The sequence below is a fragment of the Gracilinanus agilis genome, chromosome 1 (genome assembly GCF_016433145.1).
Source record: "Gracilinanus agilis isolate LMUSP501 chromosome 1, AgileGrace, whole genome shotgun sequence".
Lineage (NCBI taxonomy): Eukaryota > Metazoa > Chordata > Mammalia > Didelphimorphia > Didelphidae > Gracilinanus > Gracilinanus agilis.
Window position 1 is genome coordinate 476,157,339 of NC_058130.1, and position 19,955 is coordinate 476,177,293.

At 37.9% G+C, this 19,955-nt stretch overlaps 1 protein-coding gene across 2 annotated transcripts; it reads left to right on the forward strand.

The window, feature by feature from the left end:
- Positions 1-460: 460 nt before the first annotated feature.
- Positions 461-18,798, forward strand: SERPINB11 (serpin family B member 11). 2 transcript variants are annotated; one of them, XM_044657909.1, is made up of 7 exons: positions 461-628; positions 1,349-1,408; positions 4,432-4,560; positions 6,368-6,485; positions 12,398-12,540; positions 14,674-14,829; positions 18,333-18,798. In XM_044657909.1, the coding sequence occupies exons 1-7, from the start codon at positions 461-463 to the stop codon at positions 18,732-18,734; spliced, it is 1,176 nt and encodes a 391-aa protein (XP_044513844.1). In that variant the 3' UTR covers positions 18,735-18,798. The 2 variants fall into 2 exon arrangements, with proteins under 2 accessions (XP_044513844.1, XP_044513845.1); XM_044657910.1 differs by lacking the exons at positions 6,368-6,485; positions 12,398-12,540.
- Positions 18,799-19,955: the final 1,157 nt, after the last annotated feature.

Consider the following 19,955-nt stretch of genomic DNA (forward strand, 5'->3'; position numbering starts at 1 on the left):
TTTTATTAAGTCTAAGCAATCCACAAAATAATAAGTGCTTATTTGTAGAATTTGCCAATTTTGGAGGTATAAATGCTTCTGAAAATTTATTGACTCTCATGAATGTTGGGTAAAAGTTGGCCCCAGTATACTTCTAGAGTAAGGAGAGAGAGATCAACAGACAGAAACAGAGAGACAGAGAGAGATAGAGAAGGAGATGGGGAGAGAGGGAAGGAAGGAGGTGCCCTATTGCATATATATATATATATATATAGATAGATAGATAGTTCTCTCCTTTTAGTTATAAACAACATGAGGGTAGGAACTGTTTTACTTTTGTCTATATGTCCTCAGAACCTAGAACCTATGCTTACTACATAGTAGGTGTTTAATAAACACTAACCTTCTGATGGATGTCTAGGTTACTAAATGATATTCTGAAGTTATTTTTCTTCTCTTTTTAGACAACTCTGGGTTTAAAATGGACACACTTAGTACAGCTAACGTTGAATTCTGCTTGGACGTTTTTAAAGAACTGAGCAGCAACCATGTTGGGGAGAATGTCTTCTTTTCCCCTGTGAGTTTGCTCTATGCCCTCAGTATGCTTTTTCTGGGTGCTCGAGGCAACAGTGCAGCACAAATGGGAAAGGTATGTATGGTTTTGGGCAAGTATTTCCCCATGAACCTGTGACAACATGTTTCATGGATTGCTATATTGTGGAGCACTAAGTACCATGAACTAACTCACACCTCTTGAATAAGAGGAAGGTTGCTTTAAAGAGAATATAGCTTAATGGAATTGTTCTTTAGGGAGGACTTGGGAATATCCCACTCTAGTAGCTACCGTCAAACAGGGCTGGGTTGACTTTTAAACTACAGATGTCTGCTTAACTTCAGTATAACTCTGTTGCTCTCCTTAGGAACAATATCACATAAGTACAAAGTGTTCTTAGGATGCTTTGTTGTAATTTTTCTAGGTATTTCTTATTACTGAATCTAATTCTTTTTTTATGACATTCAGTGTTGTGTGTCTGGGCATGGGGTGGAAATGAGATGGGGAGGGGATATAAGGAATAGTCACCATCAGTAAGCTTAAACTATTGTTTATTAGTAGATGTATAATAATATCTTTGTAGTAAGGGTTGCCAATAAAATAGGCATTATTATTATTATTATTAGAATCAGGATACTGTGTCAAAAGACACCATATAACACCTTATGTAATTGTGGACAGATAACTATAGTTTAATAGCTACTGCTATCTAAAACATAAGCATATCAAAAACAATGGCAGAGATGCTTATAATGGATAACCTTTCTGTATCCTTCCTTAATTTCCTCTGTGATGGATTTCTTTTTCTCTTCTTAGGTGCTACACTTTAGTTATGTGGAAGGATCATCACATCCAGGGCTTGAGAATTCTTCTAAGGTAGGCAAACCACTATCCAAAAAGCAAGTCTGTCCTAATATGCCAGGATGAGGAGATATTAATTATGCAGGATTAGGATTAGCAGCCTTACTCATTCTGCTCACTAATTAGCTTGACAAAGACTATTGCAAGAGCCTAGGTAGAGGTGATGAAGGCCTGAACTAGAGTGGTGGCCTTGTGATGAGAAAGAAGAGTTTCGATATAGAAGATTCCATGGAGGTACAGTTAGTAGGTCTTGGCAATTTATTACATATAGAGAAGGATGAGGAGAGAAGAATCAAAGGTGACCCTAAGACTACAAAGATGGGTGACTAGGAACATGGCAGTGCTCTATTCAGTAGAAACAGGGAGATTTGGAGGATAGGCACTAATTATTTCTGTCTTCAATGTGTTGAGTTTGAAATGTCAGTGGGCCATCCAGGTGAAAATGACCACCAATGACTACTATTTGGGAGTAATTCTAAGTTTAGATATACAGATTTGGGAGTTATTAGTATAGAAATAACGATCAAACCTCTTGAAGCTGATGAAGTAGGTTATTAAGGAAGAGACTTATTATATATAGAGAAGAGAAGTTTCAGGATGGGATGTTCTATAAGACCCATTCTAAAGTGAGGAAGATAGATGGTGATCCAATGAAGGAAGCTGAGAAGCAGAATGGGGAAAAGCAGGCTCATGAGGGAGGAGAGAATATGTAGGATAAGAGCTTGAAAATGTCAAAAAACAATCCAGAGGTTAAAAAAAGGATGAAAACAGAAAAAAAGGCAATTGCATTTAACAGTTAAGAGATGCCAATTTTGAGGCAGATAGGTGGCTCAGGGAATAGAGAGCCAGATCTAGAGATGAGAGGTCCTAGACCCCAGATGTTTTCAATCTGTGTGATCCTGTACAAATCAATTAACCCCCATTGCCTAGCCCTTGTCACTCTTCTGACTGCGAACCAATACTTAGCACTGATTATGAGAGGGAAGGTAAGAGTTTAAAAAAAGAGAACTACTTTTATAGAGTACAAAATGTATATTCATTATCTCATGTGATGCACCAAATAAACCTTTCAGGGAGGTGCTATAACTTTTTCTATTTTACATATGAAGAAACTAAGGATCACAGACTTAGTCATAGTGATTGATACCTCTTATAAATTTCTGAGACAGGATACTAATTCAAGTCTGAGTTCAAGTCCAGTGCTCTTTGTTCACCTCCTCCCTACCACCACTAATATCTTTGAGGAGAGAAGTTTTCATGATTGGTCAGGTCAGAAGTCAAATAGCAAAGTACTAAGAAATAAAAGGTCAATGAGGAAGTATCAGCAGCTGTATAAATGCAGTTTAGCTGCAAAAGGAAGGATAGATATAGGAAAATAATTTAAGATGATGATGAGTTTGACTGGAAGGTTTTTAAAGATGGGGGAAATGAATGAATGAAGGAAGGAAAAAGAACTTATTAAGAACTTACCATGCTAAGTGTGGGTGATACAAATGCAAAATAATAATAATAATAATAATAAAGATCTTTTCTACTCTCAGGAAATGTATACTTTTAAGCTGGGAAGACAACACAGATAGAAGAGTCCAATTGCAGGAGGCAACTAGGTGGCACAATGGTCTGAAGCACTGGGTCTGAAGTTAGGAAAACCTGAGTTTAAATATGGCTGCAGACATTAGCTCTTTGACCCTCTGCAAGGCATTTAGCTTCTATTTACCTTAATGCACTGCAGAAGGAAATACCAAACCACTCCAGGAGCTTAAGGACAACTAGGTGACACATTGGATAGGGCACTGGGCTTAGAATAAGGAAGGTTCATCTTCCTGAGTTCAAATTTAGCTTCAGACAATTATTAGTTATGTTACCCTAGGCAAGTAACTTAACCCTGTTTGCCTCAGTTTCCTCATCCATAAAATTATCTTGAGAAGGGAAATGGCAAATCACTCCAGAGTCTCTGCTAAGAAAACCCTAAATGGAGTCAGGAAGAGTTGGAAAAAAACCTAAATGAACAGGGTTCAGCCTCAAGGAAGATGGCAAGGACCAGGAATTCTTAGGATTCTTGTGTGTGTGTGTATCTGCCTGGAACTAACCACAACTGGGAAAGAAGGAGTGGGCATGAGGGTGTTCATCCAGGAGAAGAAAAAGAGAAGGGAGAATTTGCAGGATAATATGATGTAGCCTGCAGCAGGGAAGGCAATCCTGCATGGTACTATCTCTGACTAGAGGTCTCCACTAATGGTGTCTGGGACAAACTTCAGCAGGGGAGGAACCTAGACAGGTTTGTAAGCAATGAAGAGGGTGTCAGTAGATAAGAAGACATTGATGACGAAAGAAAGTAAATGTGAATGATCAAAGAGGTAACTCTTAGAGGCAGTGAAAGAGGATGGGATCAAGGGTATATGCAGGCTATACAGGGAACGGCAGCTAGGTGAATCAGTGGATAGAGAGCCAGTCTTGGAGATGGGAGGTCCTATGTTCATATCTGACCTCAGATACTTCCTGGCTGCATGACCCTAGGCAAGTCACTTAACCTCCATTTGCCCTTGCCACTCTTCTACCTGAGAACCAATACACAGATAGAAGGAAAGGGTTAAAAAGATGGAAGGCAAGGGTTAAAAAAAACCAAAGAAGGGTATATATCCTGTACAGCTTATCAAGAGTGTCATGGAAGGCAGACAAGAGCTATCTCTTCTTTTTTAAAAAAAGTTCAGTTGACTTAGACACAAAACTAGTATTGGTTTTCAAGGAAGTGGAGAAAAATGAGGGAATTGTAGCAAGTAAGTGAAATGTGAAATGATTTGTCAGAAACAAAAATAGGAAAAAGCTGAATTGTGATTCTGAGTCCTCTGAGTTCCTTAGTTTTGGAAAATCTTATTTTTTTGTTTTTAAATATAGTCTCTTTTTCTCAATTTTTCAATATCCTGAGTGTCTGAAATAAACCAATATGGCTATGCCTTTGTTTCCATTTTGCTAAGCACTCTCCAGTGGCTAAGGATCAAACAACTTAACACACCATTCTTTGTTTAATGTCACTTCAGTGTGACCTAACTGGAGGGATACATTTAGAGCTGCCAGCATTATTCTCTCAGATCAGCCGGTCGGACAGTAATTCCACGCTTGGCATCGCCAACAAGCTCTATGGAACCAAGAATATTGAATTCCACCCAGTAAGTACATCAGGAACGCCTGTATTCAAGTCAGATGGTACTCTTGGAATCCTCCACCAGAAACACTGGACGTTTTTTATTATCACTGATTTCTGTTGACTAAATTTTGGAACAGTATTGAATAATTTCTTCAAATTAAAGCAAATCCTGTATTAAAAATCACCTAACAATTCAATTCTGGATAGACTACATAATATTATTCCCGTTAGGTCTACCAGTTGAAAGTCAGATTTGCATTGAGGGTAGAAGGATGATTGTGGAGTCCCAAAGACCTGGGTTTAGCTCCTGCCCTGTTACATATTCTGATTGTGTAACCCTGAGAAAGTCACTTATGCTCTCTGTGCCACAGACAACTGTCAGAGATATAAATTGCAGAATAGTTGCCAATCTGTAGAGGAGATTTCATCACTGAGAGTTTTCTATGCTGATGAAATCCTCACCAAAAAGATAAGCATAATGATGACTAATGAGTGAAATTAGAAATAGAAAGCATGGAATTTGTCTAACCTCTCCAAAGTAGAGAAGGAACGCCGTATCTGTTTCTTTTGGAGTAGAGAACATTACAAATAGTGAAAAGAACACTGCACCAGGAGCCAACAAGATCTTAGTCCTGAAAGATTGGCCATGTTTCTCCTCTGGCTTGCAACAAATGCTTTGTAGGAAGCTAGCAAGAGTCAAACACATAACATTTAGAATTGGAAGGGAGCTTGTCTAGATCAATTTTCTTGTAAGGAAAATAACAATAGCTAACATTTATGTAGCACTTCAAAACTTGCAAAGAAAGAGCTTCTCATATATCTCTCCTTTGATTCTCATAATTATGTGAAGCAAGAATCATTTCCCCCATTTTACAGATGAGTAAACTGAGATCGAGAGGGGTTTTCCAATAATATTATATTTTTCTCTGTTACATATAAAAACAAATTCTGATATTTGTTTTCTAAAATTTTGAGTTCCAAATTTTCTCCCTCCCTTTCCCCTTGTTCTCCCTGAGATAGTAAGCAATTTGATATAGGTTTTACTTATATGATCATAAAATGGGTTTTTACTGTGTGCTGGCTATGTAACTTGGCTCTTGTCACCCTGATTTTCAGCCCAGAACAATCTGAATGGACATAAGGCAGACCCTAGAGGCAAGTTGCTACTTCCACAAACCCTGTTATTCCCATTTATGATTATCCAGGAAAATCTATTGGTGTATATTTGGAAGTGCACTGTAAGACACAAGGGGCTGTGAATCCTTGCCTCCCTTTAACCTGTCCCCAAAGCTTGCCTACCCAGTGGATTCTGCCCAGTAGTTTAGAAATCATTGGCTTTAACCCACTGAAAATTGTGACTGACTTGAGTAACTGGGAGACAGCATAGTTTTGTGGAAAGTTCACTGACCCAGGACTTGGGGATACTGGGTGCCAGGGCCACCAACTAACCAATCAGACAAATCCCTCAGCCTCCTTAGGCCAGAGTCTCCCATCTGCAAAATGGGGTTAATTATACTTATGATACCTACCCCACAAGAGTAAGAAAGCATTTTATGATCCCCCACGTAGGGGAATCTGTGGGTGTATTGTGCTGTTTTGCCCATGTAGGTTAAACATGTCCACATGGGTTTGTGTAGACATGATTCCCAAGGAAGCAACAATAGATATCTCTTGAGTCACTTAACTGCCCCAACCTTTCTCTGAGGGAGACTTGCATGGTACATTTACAATACTGAGCTGTACGAGCTGTGGCAATTCTTTTAAGGGGCTTATGGTGCTGTGCCAGTGGTTGTCTTATGATTTTTGTAAATTTGTTCTTTAACTTACAGCAATATTTAAGTTGTTCTGAAGAGCTATACCAATCCAAGCTGCAGACTGTAGATTTTGAGCATGCTCCAGAAGAAACCAGGAAAGCGATTAATGCTTGGGTTGAAAGTAAAACAAATGGTAAGGTCGAATCATGTTCCAACTACAGCGCCTGCCAAGTTTCTGTCTACTACGTTATCAGGAATGTGGGGAAGTTTCCTTCCCGAAAGAGGTACTGAAGAGGCCAACAGACAGAGGTCAGCACCCTTGTAATTCCTGACAAGGAAAATGCAGGCCAAGCAGAACTGCATTAGATACTAGAAGAGTATTTCCTAATGGCCATTACAAAGGCCTGCTTTATAGCACTAAGAGTTGCAGGATGCAGACCTTTGCTTATAACAATTTATCTGAAATACCTGCTTTCCTGATGTTTCTAGAAAACTATAGTGGAAAGACCACTGGACTAAGACTCAAGGGATAGAATTCTTACATTTCAGATTTGGAAGGGACCTCATAGACCATCTAGTCCAACTCACAACTGGACAAGAATCCATTTCACAGAATCCTGGAGTGCTGGTCATGTAGCTTAGACTTTAATATGGGTTCTAATCCTAACTCTTTTAACTGTGTGATCTTGAATAAGTAAGTTACTTAACCTGCAGGCCTCAGTTTCCCCTCCCGTTAAATGAAGGAATTAGATGATATCATCTCTCAGACATTATCCAATTATGTTTTCTGTTCACATATATATTTCTCTTTAGATCACTGGATCCTAGAACTTCCTGTGCTCAGTTTAAAAGAAAATGTTTTGGGGGCAGCTGGGTAGCTCAGTGGATTGAGAGCTAAGCCTAGAGACGGGAGGTCCTAGGTTCGAATCCAGCCTCAGACACTTCCCAGCTGTGTGACCCTGGGCAAGTCACTTGACCCCCATTGCCCACCCTTACTCTTCCACCAAGGAACCAATACACACAAGTTAAGGAACCAATACACAGAAGTTAAGGGTTAAAAAAAATTAAAAAAAATGTTTTTCATTTTCATTTTCTTTTTCTTTTGAACTGAGCACAGGAAGTTCTAGGATCCAGTGATCTAAAGGGAAAATAATTAACTCATTCTAGGGATAGATGTATGCTACTTGTGCAGTGAAGTCATTTCTGTCATGTTCGCCTCTTTGTGACCCCTCTTGAAATTTACTTGGCAAAGATACTGGACTGATTTGCCATTTTCTTCTCCAACTCATTTTACAGATGAAAAAACTAAGGCAAACAGTGTTCAGTGACTTGCCCAGGGTCACACAGTGTCTGAAGTTAGATTAGAAGTGTGAGGCTCACCAAAGGAATTCTGTGGAATCCAGAAGACCACATAGTCTAAAAGACTTTACTTAGTCTCTTCATCTATAAACTGAGAGGGCTGTTTTAGATATCCTTGAAATTCCTTTCTAACTTTAAACCTGTAAGCCAATAATTTCATGAACCATTGTTCCAGAGCTACATATAAAATTACCTAACATCTAAGTCATTGTATTATGATGAGTTTGGTTATAATATTTAACTATGAGTATGGCATTTGCTACTATTTACACAAATTACTGCAAGCATCTGTTACAACAGATAGAAGTAGGTCTTAAATGAAAATGAGGTTTGCTCCCAAAGACCTTGGGAATGGGAATAATACTTTTATTCCCATTCCCAAGACACAGGTCAGTATTTTGCAATATTATTGTATCTCTCTAATCATATTATGCTATGTAAACTCATGAAGGGTCAGTGATTTTGTAAGTTTGGGAACTCTAGGTATGGGAACTCCTCTTTCACTAATGATAAATCCTAGGAAGTAGTTTGAAGGACATAGATGTTAAGTGACTTGTGTAAGGACAAAATTAGTAATGTGTCAGAGGAAGAATTTGAATCTAGAACTTCCTGATTCCAAGTCCAGTACTCTGACTCTTATGTCATACTATTTCTTCACATTATTACTATGAGATTTGTGTGTATATATATATATACCATCCAAATATGTATTTAAAATATCTCCACTTCTTGATAACTCCTGCTTAGTATATGTAGAGGCAAATGTACACATGTGCTTCTAAAGTCTCTTGCAGATCTCAAGTTTTTTTTTTTAAACCCTTGTACTTCGGTGTATTGTCTCATAGGTGAAAGATTGGTAAGGGTGGGCAATGGGGGTCAAGTGACCTGCCCAGGGTCACACAGCTGGGAAGTGGCTGAGGCCGGGTTTGAACCTAGGACCTCCTGTCTCTAGGCCTGACTCTCACTCCACTGAGCTACCCAGCTGCCCCCCTCAAGTTTTATAATTTTTTGTTATGTTACAAATGTCCAAAATGATGACACAAATTTGCCATCAACAATGTGCTTGGAAATTAACCAAAGAATAATATGATTAAGAAGCCTGGCTGTACTTCAACCCACCCTCCCTAATCTCAAGAAGGCACTAGCTATAAATCTTTACTAGATGGAGGGAGGCCATCTTTTTACATTTGTCTCCTTCTAGTTATTGTTCCCCTTCTATTCAATACTATATTAATTTTTTCTTACTTTATACTTTCTCTACTACTGCTCCTTCTTTTGGAGAATTGGACTGAATATTTGGTTTTAAGTTAGAGCATGGCAATGTATATGAATTTATGGAATTTTACAAAATTTAAAGAGAAATGGCTAAAAATGTATTCTTCTCTAAACCCTAAAAGAAAAAAATACTGTTTTTTAAAAAAAAATCTTTTAGGCATCTGGGTGGGAGACCATGACCTCTCATTAGACTCATTCTCTGAAAGATGAGGTAATATGGTGAGATGAGATGACTAGATTCAAAGTCAGAGGTTCTGGGTTTGAGTTCAGTCTTTGCAAATTTCTATCCAATATATTTTCCTCTTCTGGGCCTCAGTTTCCTCATATATAGAGTTAATTGATTATATTAAATCCTTAAAGTCCCTTCTAACTCTAAATGTATGAGCCTAGGAACTTGTACCTGTCTGTTCTGGGGTTGTTTTTATATCTTAAACTATTATACCAAATGACTCATGGATTATAGGGTCTTAACTGTTGTTCTCTTCTTTTTCTTCTTTTACTTTTCCTAGGAATTTATGCCCTGGGGTTGCTCTTGTAGCCGACTATACTTGTTGTACCTAAGAACACATCTGTCTATTGTTTGCTTTTCTTTTTTCCCCAAGGGCCAAATAGCTAGGAAGTATCTGAGACCAGGTTTGAAGCCTGGTCCTCCCAACTCCCAGCCTGACACTCTGACCACTGAACCACTTAGCTGCCCTTAATGCCTTGTTTTCTAAAGCAAACTCTTTGTAGGTCTTCATGAATTCTCCCTCTGCCCACATTGAGGTCTCGTCTCCTGACTACTTAATCAGCACGTGACTCTTAATAACTGAATTAAATTTCCCTTTCTTTGGTTGGAGTTCTAGGTAATAAGAATGAAAGATTCTGGTGGGGAGGAGGGATAGATAGTAGATGGTTTTATAATTCAAGGAAGGGAGAATAGGTACATGGAATAGCCCATTTTCATAGACAGGCACAGTAGATGGAGTGCTAGACTTGGAGTAAGAAAGACCTGAGTTTAAATTTAGCAACATTGGACAAAACACTTAACCTCTGCCTCAGTTTCCTAAATTGAAAATGAGTATCATAATACACCTACATCTCACAGTTATTATGAGGATCAAATGAAATGATATTTGTAAAGTGCTTGGCACAGTGCCTGGTGCATAGTGGACAATTAAATGCTTGTCCTTCCACAATAATGTAGGGAGAATCAAGTTAATTAAATATAAAAGTTTAAATCAGTGTGGATGAATATCAAACTATAAATGAATGAATGAATAAATGAAAAAGTATTATTGAATGTTTACTATGTGCCCAACACTATGCTAAGTGCTAGGGATACATATTGGAAAGCAAAACAATGCCTGCTCCCTAGGGTTCACATTCCAACACAACAAGAGAACACAGATGGGATGTTGCAGGGTAGACTGAAAGGTCTCATAACCCTTAGGGTAGAATGGCAAATCAATGGATAATGCATCTTTATTCATGTTATTTTTATCAATAAAAGATATCTTGATTTCTGAGATGGAACCATTTTTAAAGTGCCAAAGCTTTTGGTGATGAGAACTTTTTCCTTTTGGATCTTCAGGAATTGGGGCTTCCCTGGAGGCAGAAGCAGTAGTAACTCTAGAGGAAAGTTGCCAGGTCACATCTCTACAAAGCTTGTATCACTAGATGATTTCTGTGGGAGTTGGACTGGGAGTCTCAAGAGCATCGCTATTCCTGGGGCTTTTAGGATTGCTGGCCAGTTAGTGGCAGCTAGAGATTAGTGTTGGTGGTGGGGATGCCAGGCACCTCTTCCTTAGAAGTTGCTCCCCCTGCATGAAGGATATGGGGACAAAGTTGAAAATAAGGCAGTTGGTATAGAAGTAGGTGTTGCTATTCCTGGGGCTCTTCACCTTGACTCCATTGATGGTAGTTGATCAATGGTTGATGTTGTCAAAGGTAAGGATGTCAGGATCTTTTCAATAAAGTTTTGCCCCTACATAAATAAAATCAAATGGACATTTAGATACCTTTAGCATCAAGTAATTTTCTTGGAAGCAGGTAAGATGTCTTCTTTTTTGTGTCCCTGGACAGCACCTAGCACTCTACTGGGTATGAATCGGAAGCATAATAAATTTTTATTGATTTTTTTTATGGATTTAAAAATATTCACTTAGTGATGACAAATATTATCATTATTATTACTATTAAACAGTCAATAAATGACTGAGGATTTCAAAGCACTTAATATGTGATATCTCATTTGATATTCATAAGAACCATATGATAAAGATGCTTTTAGTGCTCTCATTTTTTATATGAAGAAAGTAAATCTGACAGGTAAGACGACTTGCCTATCAGCACAAAATTGTTCAGACTCTTGGGTAGAATTTGAACTCAGGTCTTCCAGACTCTAGATCCAGTGCTTTCTGCACTATTCCACTTAATTATGGGTTCATCTGACTTCACTAATTAAATTCTTCCTGTTTGATGACTTTAGGTACTTAGTAAGATGTTTCTCACTGGTACTTAGGTTACTAAATAGCACAAAATTGCTATAAATGCCATATATACACACATATTAATACTATATATATGTGAATATGTATACATATATATTATACATATATATACTATATATATTAAATATAGCTGTGCCTTACTTTATGTAATAGCTGCTTGCAGAATTGTGTATAAATTGTATAAAATGACCCATTTTAAATGTATTAAAAACCCTTGCTATTCTAATGAATCTTCTTGCAAATTTTATTTGCCATGTGGATAATTACTTATTAGTTTCTTTTCTATTTTCTTTTCTTTCTTTTCTCTAGCAAGTTTTTTTAAACCCTTACCTCCTGTCTTTGAATCAATACTAAGTACTGGTTCCAAAGCAGAAGAGCACTTAGGGCTAGGCAATGGGGGTTAAGTGACTTGCTATGAAGTGTCTGAGGCCAAAAATGAACCCACCACCTGCTGTCTCTGGGCCTTGCCCTTAATCCACTAAGCCACCTAGCTGCCCCCTTCTCTATCAAGTTTGCTTAAAATGTGGGCACATTTCATATCAGTCATGCTAGTATTAGCCAATGTGAAAATTAGAACTTAAAACTAATAAACATGAAAAGAATGTCACAGAGAGCTATTGAAAACATTTCCAAACAATTAGTATTATTGTATGAGAAGTCATTGCCCATAAATAACCATAGCAATTATTTCACTGGAGCAGAAAGATACCAACTCCTCCCAGAAGCTCTCCTCTTCTGACTAGGAACAATGAGGCTCTTTTAATTTTTGGAAAGGATTCTAATTTGATGGGAAAAACTAAGGTGAAGTGATAGATGAATGTACAAGAAAAAAAAAACCCTTTGGCACTTCAGTCTGATTATCAGTGTGAAAAGTAAGATATAATTCTCTTGTATAAGGTCCACTCTCCCAAACCTCTTTGTGCAATCAGCAAAAGCAAACAGTGCTGTTTTCTTGTTTTGTTTTCCTCTATTTTACAAGGAAAAGTCAAGAACCTGTTTAGCAAAGGAACAATCGACACTTCTTCCGTCATGGTCCTGGTGAATGCTATCTACTTTAAAGGGCAGTGGCAGAATAAATTTCAGGAAGAGCAGACGATTCAAATGCCCTTTAAGCTTAGAGAAGTAGGTACCTCGTTTTTATGTTCATAAGTATTTATTTGGAGAATACAGCTATCCTATGTGTACAGTCTAGAAAGGGTTCAAGCAAAACTTGGTCTGTGTTCAGATAGGTTCATTTATGTGACAAATTATTTCTGATTTTGAAATTTTCACTTTTTCCCTGAAAATTGCTCATTGTTGAGAGTTTCTACTTCTCTTCTGTTCCTTATCTCACACCACCCAGATGCTTTTGACATCTTTCCTCCTAAATATCTATCTCATATGAATAAGTGGTCTGTGAACAAATAATCCCATTCTGTTCTATCTTCTCAAGAAGATTGCTCCCTCTGGCATCCCCAATTTGTCACTTCTCTTCAATCTTTCCCTGTTTACTGGTTGCTTCTCTACTGCCTATAAATGTGTCCATGTCTTCCCCATAAAAAATGCTCATTTTGATCCATCCATCCCTACTAGTTACCATACCACATCTCTCCTTTGTTTTGAAGCTAAATTCCTTAAGAAAGCCGCCTATGACAGGTGCTTCTATTTCCTTTCTTCTCTTTCTTCATAAACTTGTAGTCATTCATTTAATGTAAACTACTTTCTCCAAAGTTACTAATAACCTCTTAATTGCCAAATCTAATGGCCTTTTCTCAGTCTTCACCCTTCTTGACCTCTCTGTAGCCTTTGACATAAATGATCATCCTTTTCTCCTTGATATTCTCTTCTCTCTAGATTTTTGCTATTTTCAGTTAGTTGATACTATTCTTTCCTAGTTCTCCTACCTATCAGACTTATTACTTTTCAGCCACTAATACTGGTTTTTTTTATCCAAGTCATGCCCACTAATCATGAGTATTTCCCAGGGCTCTCTCATGAGGCCTTCTTTCTTTTCCCACTATACTCTTTCAGTTGGTGATCTCGTCAGCTCACATAGACTCTATTATCATCTCTATGCTGATGATTCTTAATTCTAATGATATAACCCTACCTTCTCTGCACCAGTTTTGCATCTCCAAAAATCTATTGGATATATCGATCTGGACAGCTCATAGACATTTTAAACTCAATATGCCCCAAGTTGAATTCATTATCTTTTCTTCCAAACCCTCACCCTTTCCAAACTTCCCTGGTGATCTAGGTGTCACCATTAACTCCTCATTCTTTCTCACTCCCATATCCTATTTATTGCAAAGACCTATTGATTTTACCTTTGCAGATTTTTCACTGGCCCTTTCTCTTCTCTGACACTTATAACCTTGGGAAGTCCTGAATCACCTCACAAGTGGATAGTTGACATTTCCTAATGCTTGGTTTCTCCAATACAAGACTCTACTCACTTCTGTCCTCCACACATGAGTCAAAATGACCTTTCTAGAGGATGGCTATAATCATATCCTCCTCCTCCTCTGAAAACTCCAGTGCTTCCTTATCACTCACAGGATCAAATATAGAATCTTCTGTTTGTTGTTTAAGGCCCTTTATAACTTGGCTCTTCCTTACTTTTCCAGTCTTCTTATACTATATATCCCCCCATGTACTCTGGAGAGGATTTAGCCAATGAACTCAATACTTTCCAGTTTATCACTTGTGTCACCTATGTTATCACTTATTTTTGCTAGGTGACCAGCATACCTCTTTTATGATCAAACATTTGCTGGATCATATCACTTAGAGTATATAATTTCTCCTGTACAAGTCATCACTAAGAATCACTAAGCCAGATAAATCATCATCAAGCATTTATTAAGCACCTACTATGTGCCAGGTACTGTGCTAAGCACTGGATTATAAACTATGTTCACTATGCAATCTTTCCACTTTTCCTTAGATTACCTACAATTTTGATTTATAGTGCTGTAGCATCATTGGAAGAGTGTAAATGGTTTTGCATCATAGAGCAGCTTGGAATTGTTAAAAGCACTGGACAATTTCTCCTAAGTGCACTTTGATCTTCTCTCCACCACATATTTAATCTCTGTCCATCTGCAGAATTGTCCATCCAAGATGTTGGGTATGGACTCTTTCAATGTCTGGAAAGTATATATGGTGGCCATAGACTGTACCAACATGAATATATATGGATGTATCCTACACATGTTTATGTTTTATACACCACAGAATATTTTATGCTTTTCTTTTCCCTATCTCCAATAGGGTCGGATTGTACCTGTGCAGATGATGCATCAGATAGGAACATTTAAAGTGGCTTTCATAAAGGAACTTCAGATGCAAATCCTTGAACTCCCATATGCTAGTGGAAACCTAAGCATGATTGTACTTCTTCCGAAAGACACAGATCAAATAGAACAGGTAAAACTATTGCAATATATTCATAAGCACATGTACTACATGTGATTCATTCATACCACATATATGTAGATAGATATACATAGACAAATATTCATACCATATACAGATCATTCATATATTATTCATTCAATAAGAATTTGCTGGGCACTTTTTAATGCATAGCCATGGGTTTTCTGGAGAGTCCAGGGGCATCTACTTAGAGAAAGTAAAGTACACTTAAATGAAACACCCGAAGAACAATAAGAAAGTGTTTTATACACCACAGAATATATACACCATGTAGGCAAGTAAAGGTACACAATACAATGTAAACCATACTGGATAAAAATACTGGGTTGTTAAGTTCAAGCTCTGCTACTAAATAGTGATGTGATATTTGACAAGTTATGGAACCTCTCAGGGCCTTGCTTTTTTTTAAAAATTCATTTCAATAATAAGCATTTCAATTACTAATATTTAATAAGGAATTCTATTAGATTTAGAGGATATATAACTAGACCAAACAAACTCTAAAAAAAAAAGTTTACAATTAATGGAGGTGGGAAGACAGGTGACATATATACATAAACAACCATGACACAAAATGATTGACTTAAGTACCATGGAGAGGTCTGGGGAAAATGTTATGAGAAATCCCTGTCCTCTCTGGCCAAGGGTGGATTGTGTCAGGCGAACCTTTGAGAAGAAGGTTAAAACTGATTGGTCCCAGAAGAAACAGAGAAATACAATTTTGAGGGATAAGAAGGAATGGAAGGGAAAGTGGAATAAAATAGTGTTACTCTAAAGGATCTGTAGGGTGTCATTGAAGTAACTATTTATGGGCTTGGTCCCACCACTCAGCAGCACAGAAACTGATCTGCTTTGTTTTCTTGATTTCTGCAAGATTGTCATTCCTCCTTTGTCAGACTGATGGCCCCCTGCACATAGAGGTTCATTTATTGGTGCCAGACTTATAGGGACACTGTAACAAATAAAAGATGATCTGAAGGCTCAGCACCAGATTTATCAGCATTTATTAATAAAAAGAGAGAGAAAGCGATAGAAGAGATATTTCAACCTAACTAGAACTGTTACTCCATTTTGATGGCTGGCTGCAATAGCTGCTTGTCAAAGATCCCTCACCAGATAAGAAACAGCACAGAGAGGAAACCCCCTCCAGCCCTGTGGCAGTGGCAGATATGGCAGCTAAGAGAGTGACTTCACTTTCTACCTGGGTTTAAGAACCATGTCCTTGCTCAATGGCTTTCAAACATCTTGCTGTCTGCCCTTCTGTGGTGACATTCTGCTGACTCTCCCATGCTGACACTAGCTCTGCTTCATTGGCACTCACACTGACGCTGATGCCAGAGGATACCAGATGTCAGCATTTGACACATTACTCTGTGACACCTATGCCCCATTGTTGAGGTGCCTTGGGATGAGGTATTTTACTTTATACAACCCCCCTTCTGGTTCTTTGGGAGACCAGCATGTTAAGTCTCTTCACTCTTGGTTCTCTAGGAGATTAACATGTCAGGTTTCCTCAATGAATCATTCCATATATGGAATTTATACATTTAGGATTTTCATACTAAAGGGTATAAAAAACAGAAAAGATTGTACATTTCATGGATGGAGTTACAAAAATTTGGGGAATAAAAGAGAAAAAGGACTGATAGAGGTATTGACAAAAAGTCGATTAGGAGTACTCTATTTGGCATAAGAGTTTACAATCAGAATAAATGGCAGGCTCAACCCTACCTCAGTTCAGTTCATTATATCCAAAAGTTCACTCCAAATCTCCTGGTGTGATGTTTGATTTATGCAAGCATCCTTATAGCATCTTCTCCAGAAGATCTGTTTTCCTGGTCCAGGATGTTGGCAATTGTCTTTTTTTCCTAAAATTACCTTAAAAGATCTTAAACTTTGGACTTTTAGTATGATTACACAGCACTTGCTTGGCTTTAATCCAATTGCAGCTCAGAACTTTTGACCTTAAGATATACCAGTCACGGCCTACCCAGTAGTAGGGACTATTGACATTATCCCCATCCCTGGCATGTGCCTATGTTGAAGGAACATAAAGTTATGGTCTAAGCACTATAATGTAGAATTAACCAGAGAAGGATCTTTGCAAGAGGAAATTTGCCCTTTGTATATGAACTTTATTTTTAAAATAAAAAATTCTTACCAAGTATTGGTTCTAAGATGGAAGAATGGTAAGGGTGAAGTAGTTGGAGTTAAGTGATTTGCCCATGGTCACACAGCTAGGAATTTCTGGAGGCCATATTTGAACTCAGGTCCTCCTAATACCAGCCGTACTTCTCTATGCACTGAGCTATCTAGTTGCCCTAGAAATATAAATTTTAACAGAATGTAGGGTAGAATCATCATAGGAAGCTGTTATACACATAGCCAATAGCTAAAATGTTTTTACTGTTATGTAGGAGTTAGGTAATGTTGTCTTAGGGCAGTGTTGGTGAACACTTTCAAGATTACCTGCCAAAACTGCACTTTCAAACTCCCTGTGAGTCTCCTGCACTACTCCAGATATCGGAGGGAGGAAGTGCTTGCATTTGACTGCTGGGCAGAGTGATAGGGAATGTGAAAAATGTCCTCAGGTGCTGTGGAGAGAGGGAATGGAGCAGTCCCCTCCAGCAAGACTGGGTACCCCTGCCTCAAGTTTGGCAACAAGGTCTTAGGGTCATCACTGCTGAAAGTAAAAAGAAAGGACAGTTTCATGAGTCACTAATTGGATGTAATTTTATATATCATATGCTTAAATAATGCCTTCAGGTAACTTTCATAAAAGTGGACAGAGAGGAAGAAGTCAGAATTCATTCCATGAACATTAATTAGGAGGTATAGAACAGAAGAAGTGAAGTGGTAGCTAAAACCATGGGACTGAATGAAATATCTCAGTTAATGAATATAAAGGTAAAACAGTAGGAAGTCCAGAGAATCAGTAATAAATTGTTGTTTGTCCTTCATTTCAAGGAGGAAGAAGGCAGGAAAAAGAAGAGTCAGAGAAGATGATAGAAGGAGAGATCAGAAAAATAGTAGGAAAGATACTATTTCAGGAGAGTACAGATACCAAGGGAGAAGGGAATTTCAAGGGAGAAATGGTGATCAGCTATTTTAAATAGGGAAGAAATTAGGAGGATCTGAGCTGAGAAGAGACCAGGAAAGTAGTCATTAGTATTCTTAGGGGAAACAATTTTCATATATTGGGTGATTATATTAATCAAAGTGCAAGGAGGTAAGAAACTGGAAGTGACAAGTATGGATTACACAGTTGAGAAGTTGATCTATAAAATGCAAACAATAATTATGATCTTAATAGCAATAGAAGGGGCATGTTCAAATGAAAACTTTTTAAAAAATCAGGGAAACTTGAACATATTCTGAAGTCAAATGAAAAGGGGCTTGTTTGTACAGCCAGCCTCATTCAGAGAACCATAAAAATCTTATTTTTAATCACAAAATTCCATGCCAGTTTTTAATCTGTGTTGTTTTTTTTTTAGATTGAGAAACAGCTCAACTTGAAGACATTCAATCAGTGGACAAATTCTTTAATGACAGAGAGAGAAGTTGATGTTCTCTTTCCCCGATTCAAACTTGGAATTAAATATGAGTTAAATTCTCTGTTAAAAGCACTAGGGATAACAGATATTTTTGACAATTTAAAAGCTGATCTTTCTGGACTCTCTCCAAGTAGAGAGTTATATTTATCAAAAGTCATCCATGAATCCTTTGTAGATGTTAATGAAGAGGGCACAGAGGCATCTGCTGCAACCGGTGATGTTGTTGTGGTAAAGAGACTTCCCATTCGGGACCGGTTCATAGCTGATCACCCTTTCCTTTTCTTCATAAAGCACATTTATACCAACACAATTCTTTTCTGTGGCAGGTTCTCCTCTCCATAAACAAGGGAGTAGTGGTGGTGTCAGGGTTAGATGTATCTGAAAAGGCACAAGGGTAATTAATCTGCTTCTACCATATTGGGCGAGTATCACAAGATTACAAAGGAACATTTGCATATAAACTTTTTCATTCTTCCTTTATCTCATTCCTTCCTTGACAAGATCCAATACTGACATGTCAAAGTAATAAAGACAATTTAAAGAATTAGTTTTTCTCAGTTGGACTTCTTAATGAGTTGGAGAACAAATCACAATAAGCATAAACCACATTTCCCACAGAGATCCATGAAAACTCAACTCTGCTCCAGAAAAAGATTCAGTAAGTACCAAATATTGTGCTTGGTGCTGGGGCTAGAATTGTGAAATAGCTTACATCAGTGCAAGCCAATATGGAGTGTAAGTTTTAGAAGTCTCCTTTTGAACTTAACATTCATGCATAAAAAATTATTTTGTTGAAAAACATCATGCTGATTATTAATTTTAAAAAATGAATTATGTCAACTCCTTTGAGATGAATTAAATATAGAAGGCAACTTTGAAAACTTTAATTTGTATGTTTTCTTGTGATAATTGAAAAAATAGCAATGGTTGAAGGAAAATCATTGCTTAGGAGAGAAGTTGGTAGTTTATTTGTATTTCTCCTACTGTAAGGATGGGATTTTGTTCAAGAGGGATGGGACCAAAGGAGCCAGAGAAAGCAGTTGCTGACAGTTGAGACCAGAGAGGATTCTGGGAATTTCTCCAAGGAAGAGGAGGAGGAGAGGTCTTTGGGCAGAGGACTGGGAAGAGGGAGGAGGAGGACAACCCAGCTCAGATCCAGTCCTGAGGGCTTCCTGAGGATCTTTCTTTTGGAAATTGAAACCCTGATTCCCTGATCAAAGCCATTCCATTGCATCTCACCCATCAAGACTTCAACCATCGAGTGAGCTAAGTTTGGACTCCATTTTGGGAGCAATCTCTTAGTCTCCTTCACCCATTACCCATCCTTGCTGAAAGACTCTTTTCAGTCAAAACTTACAATTATAGAAAAGGATAGAAACAGAAAAATAGAAATAGAAGGAGAAGGGGTGGGGGGAAGCTTAGGAGTGGGAACCACTAGCATTCCCTCCTAAGTGACAGACCCCATTGAAATAGAGAAGAGGGCACCCCAAAATCCTTCTACCCTTCACCCCTTTCCCCAATCCCTAATTTGCGAAAAATAAAAAGCCATTCAACAGTCAGATA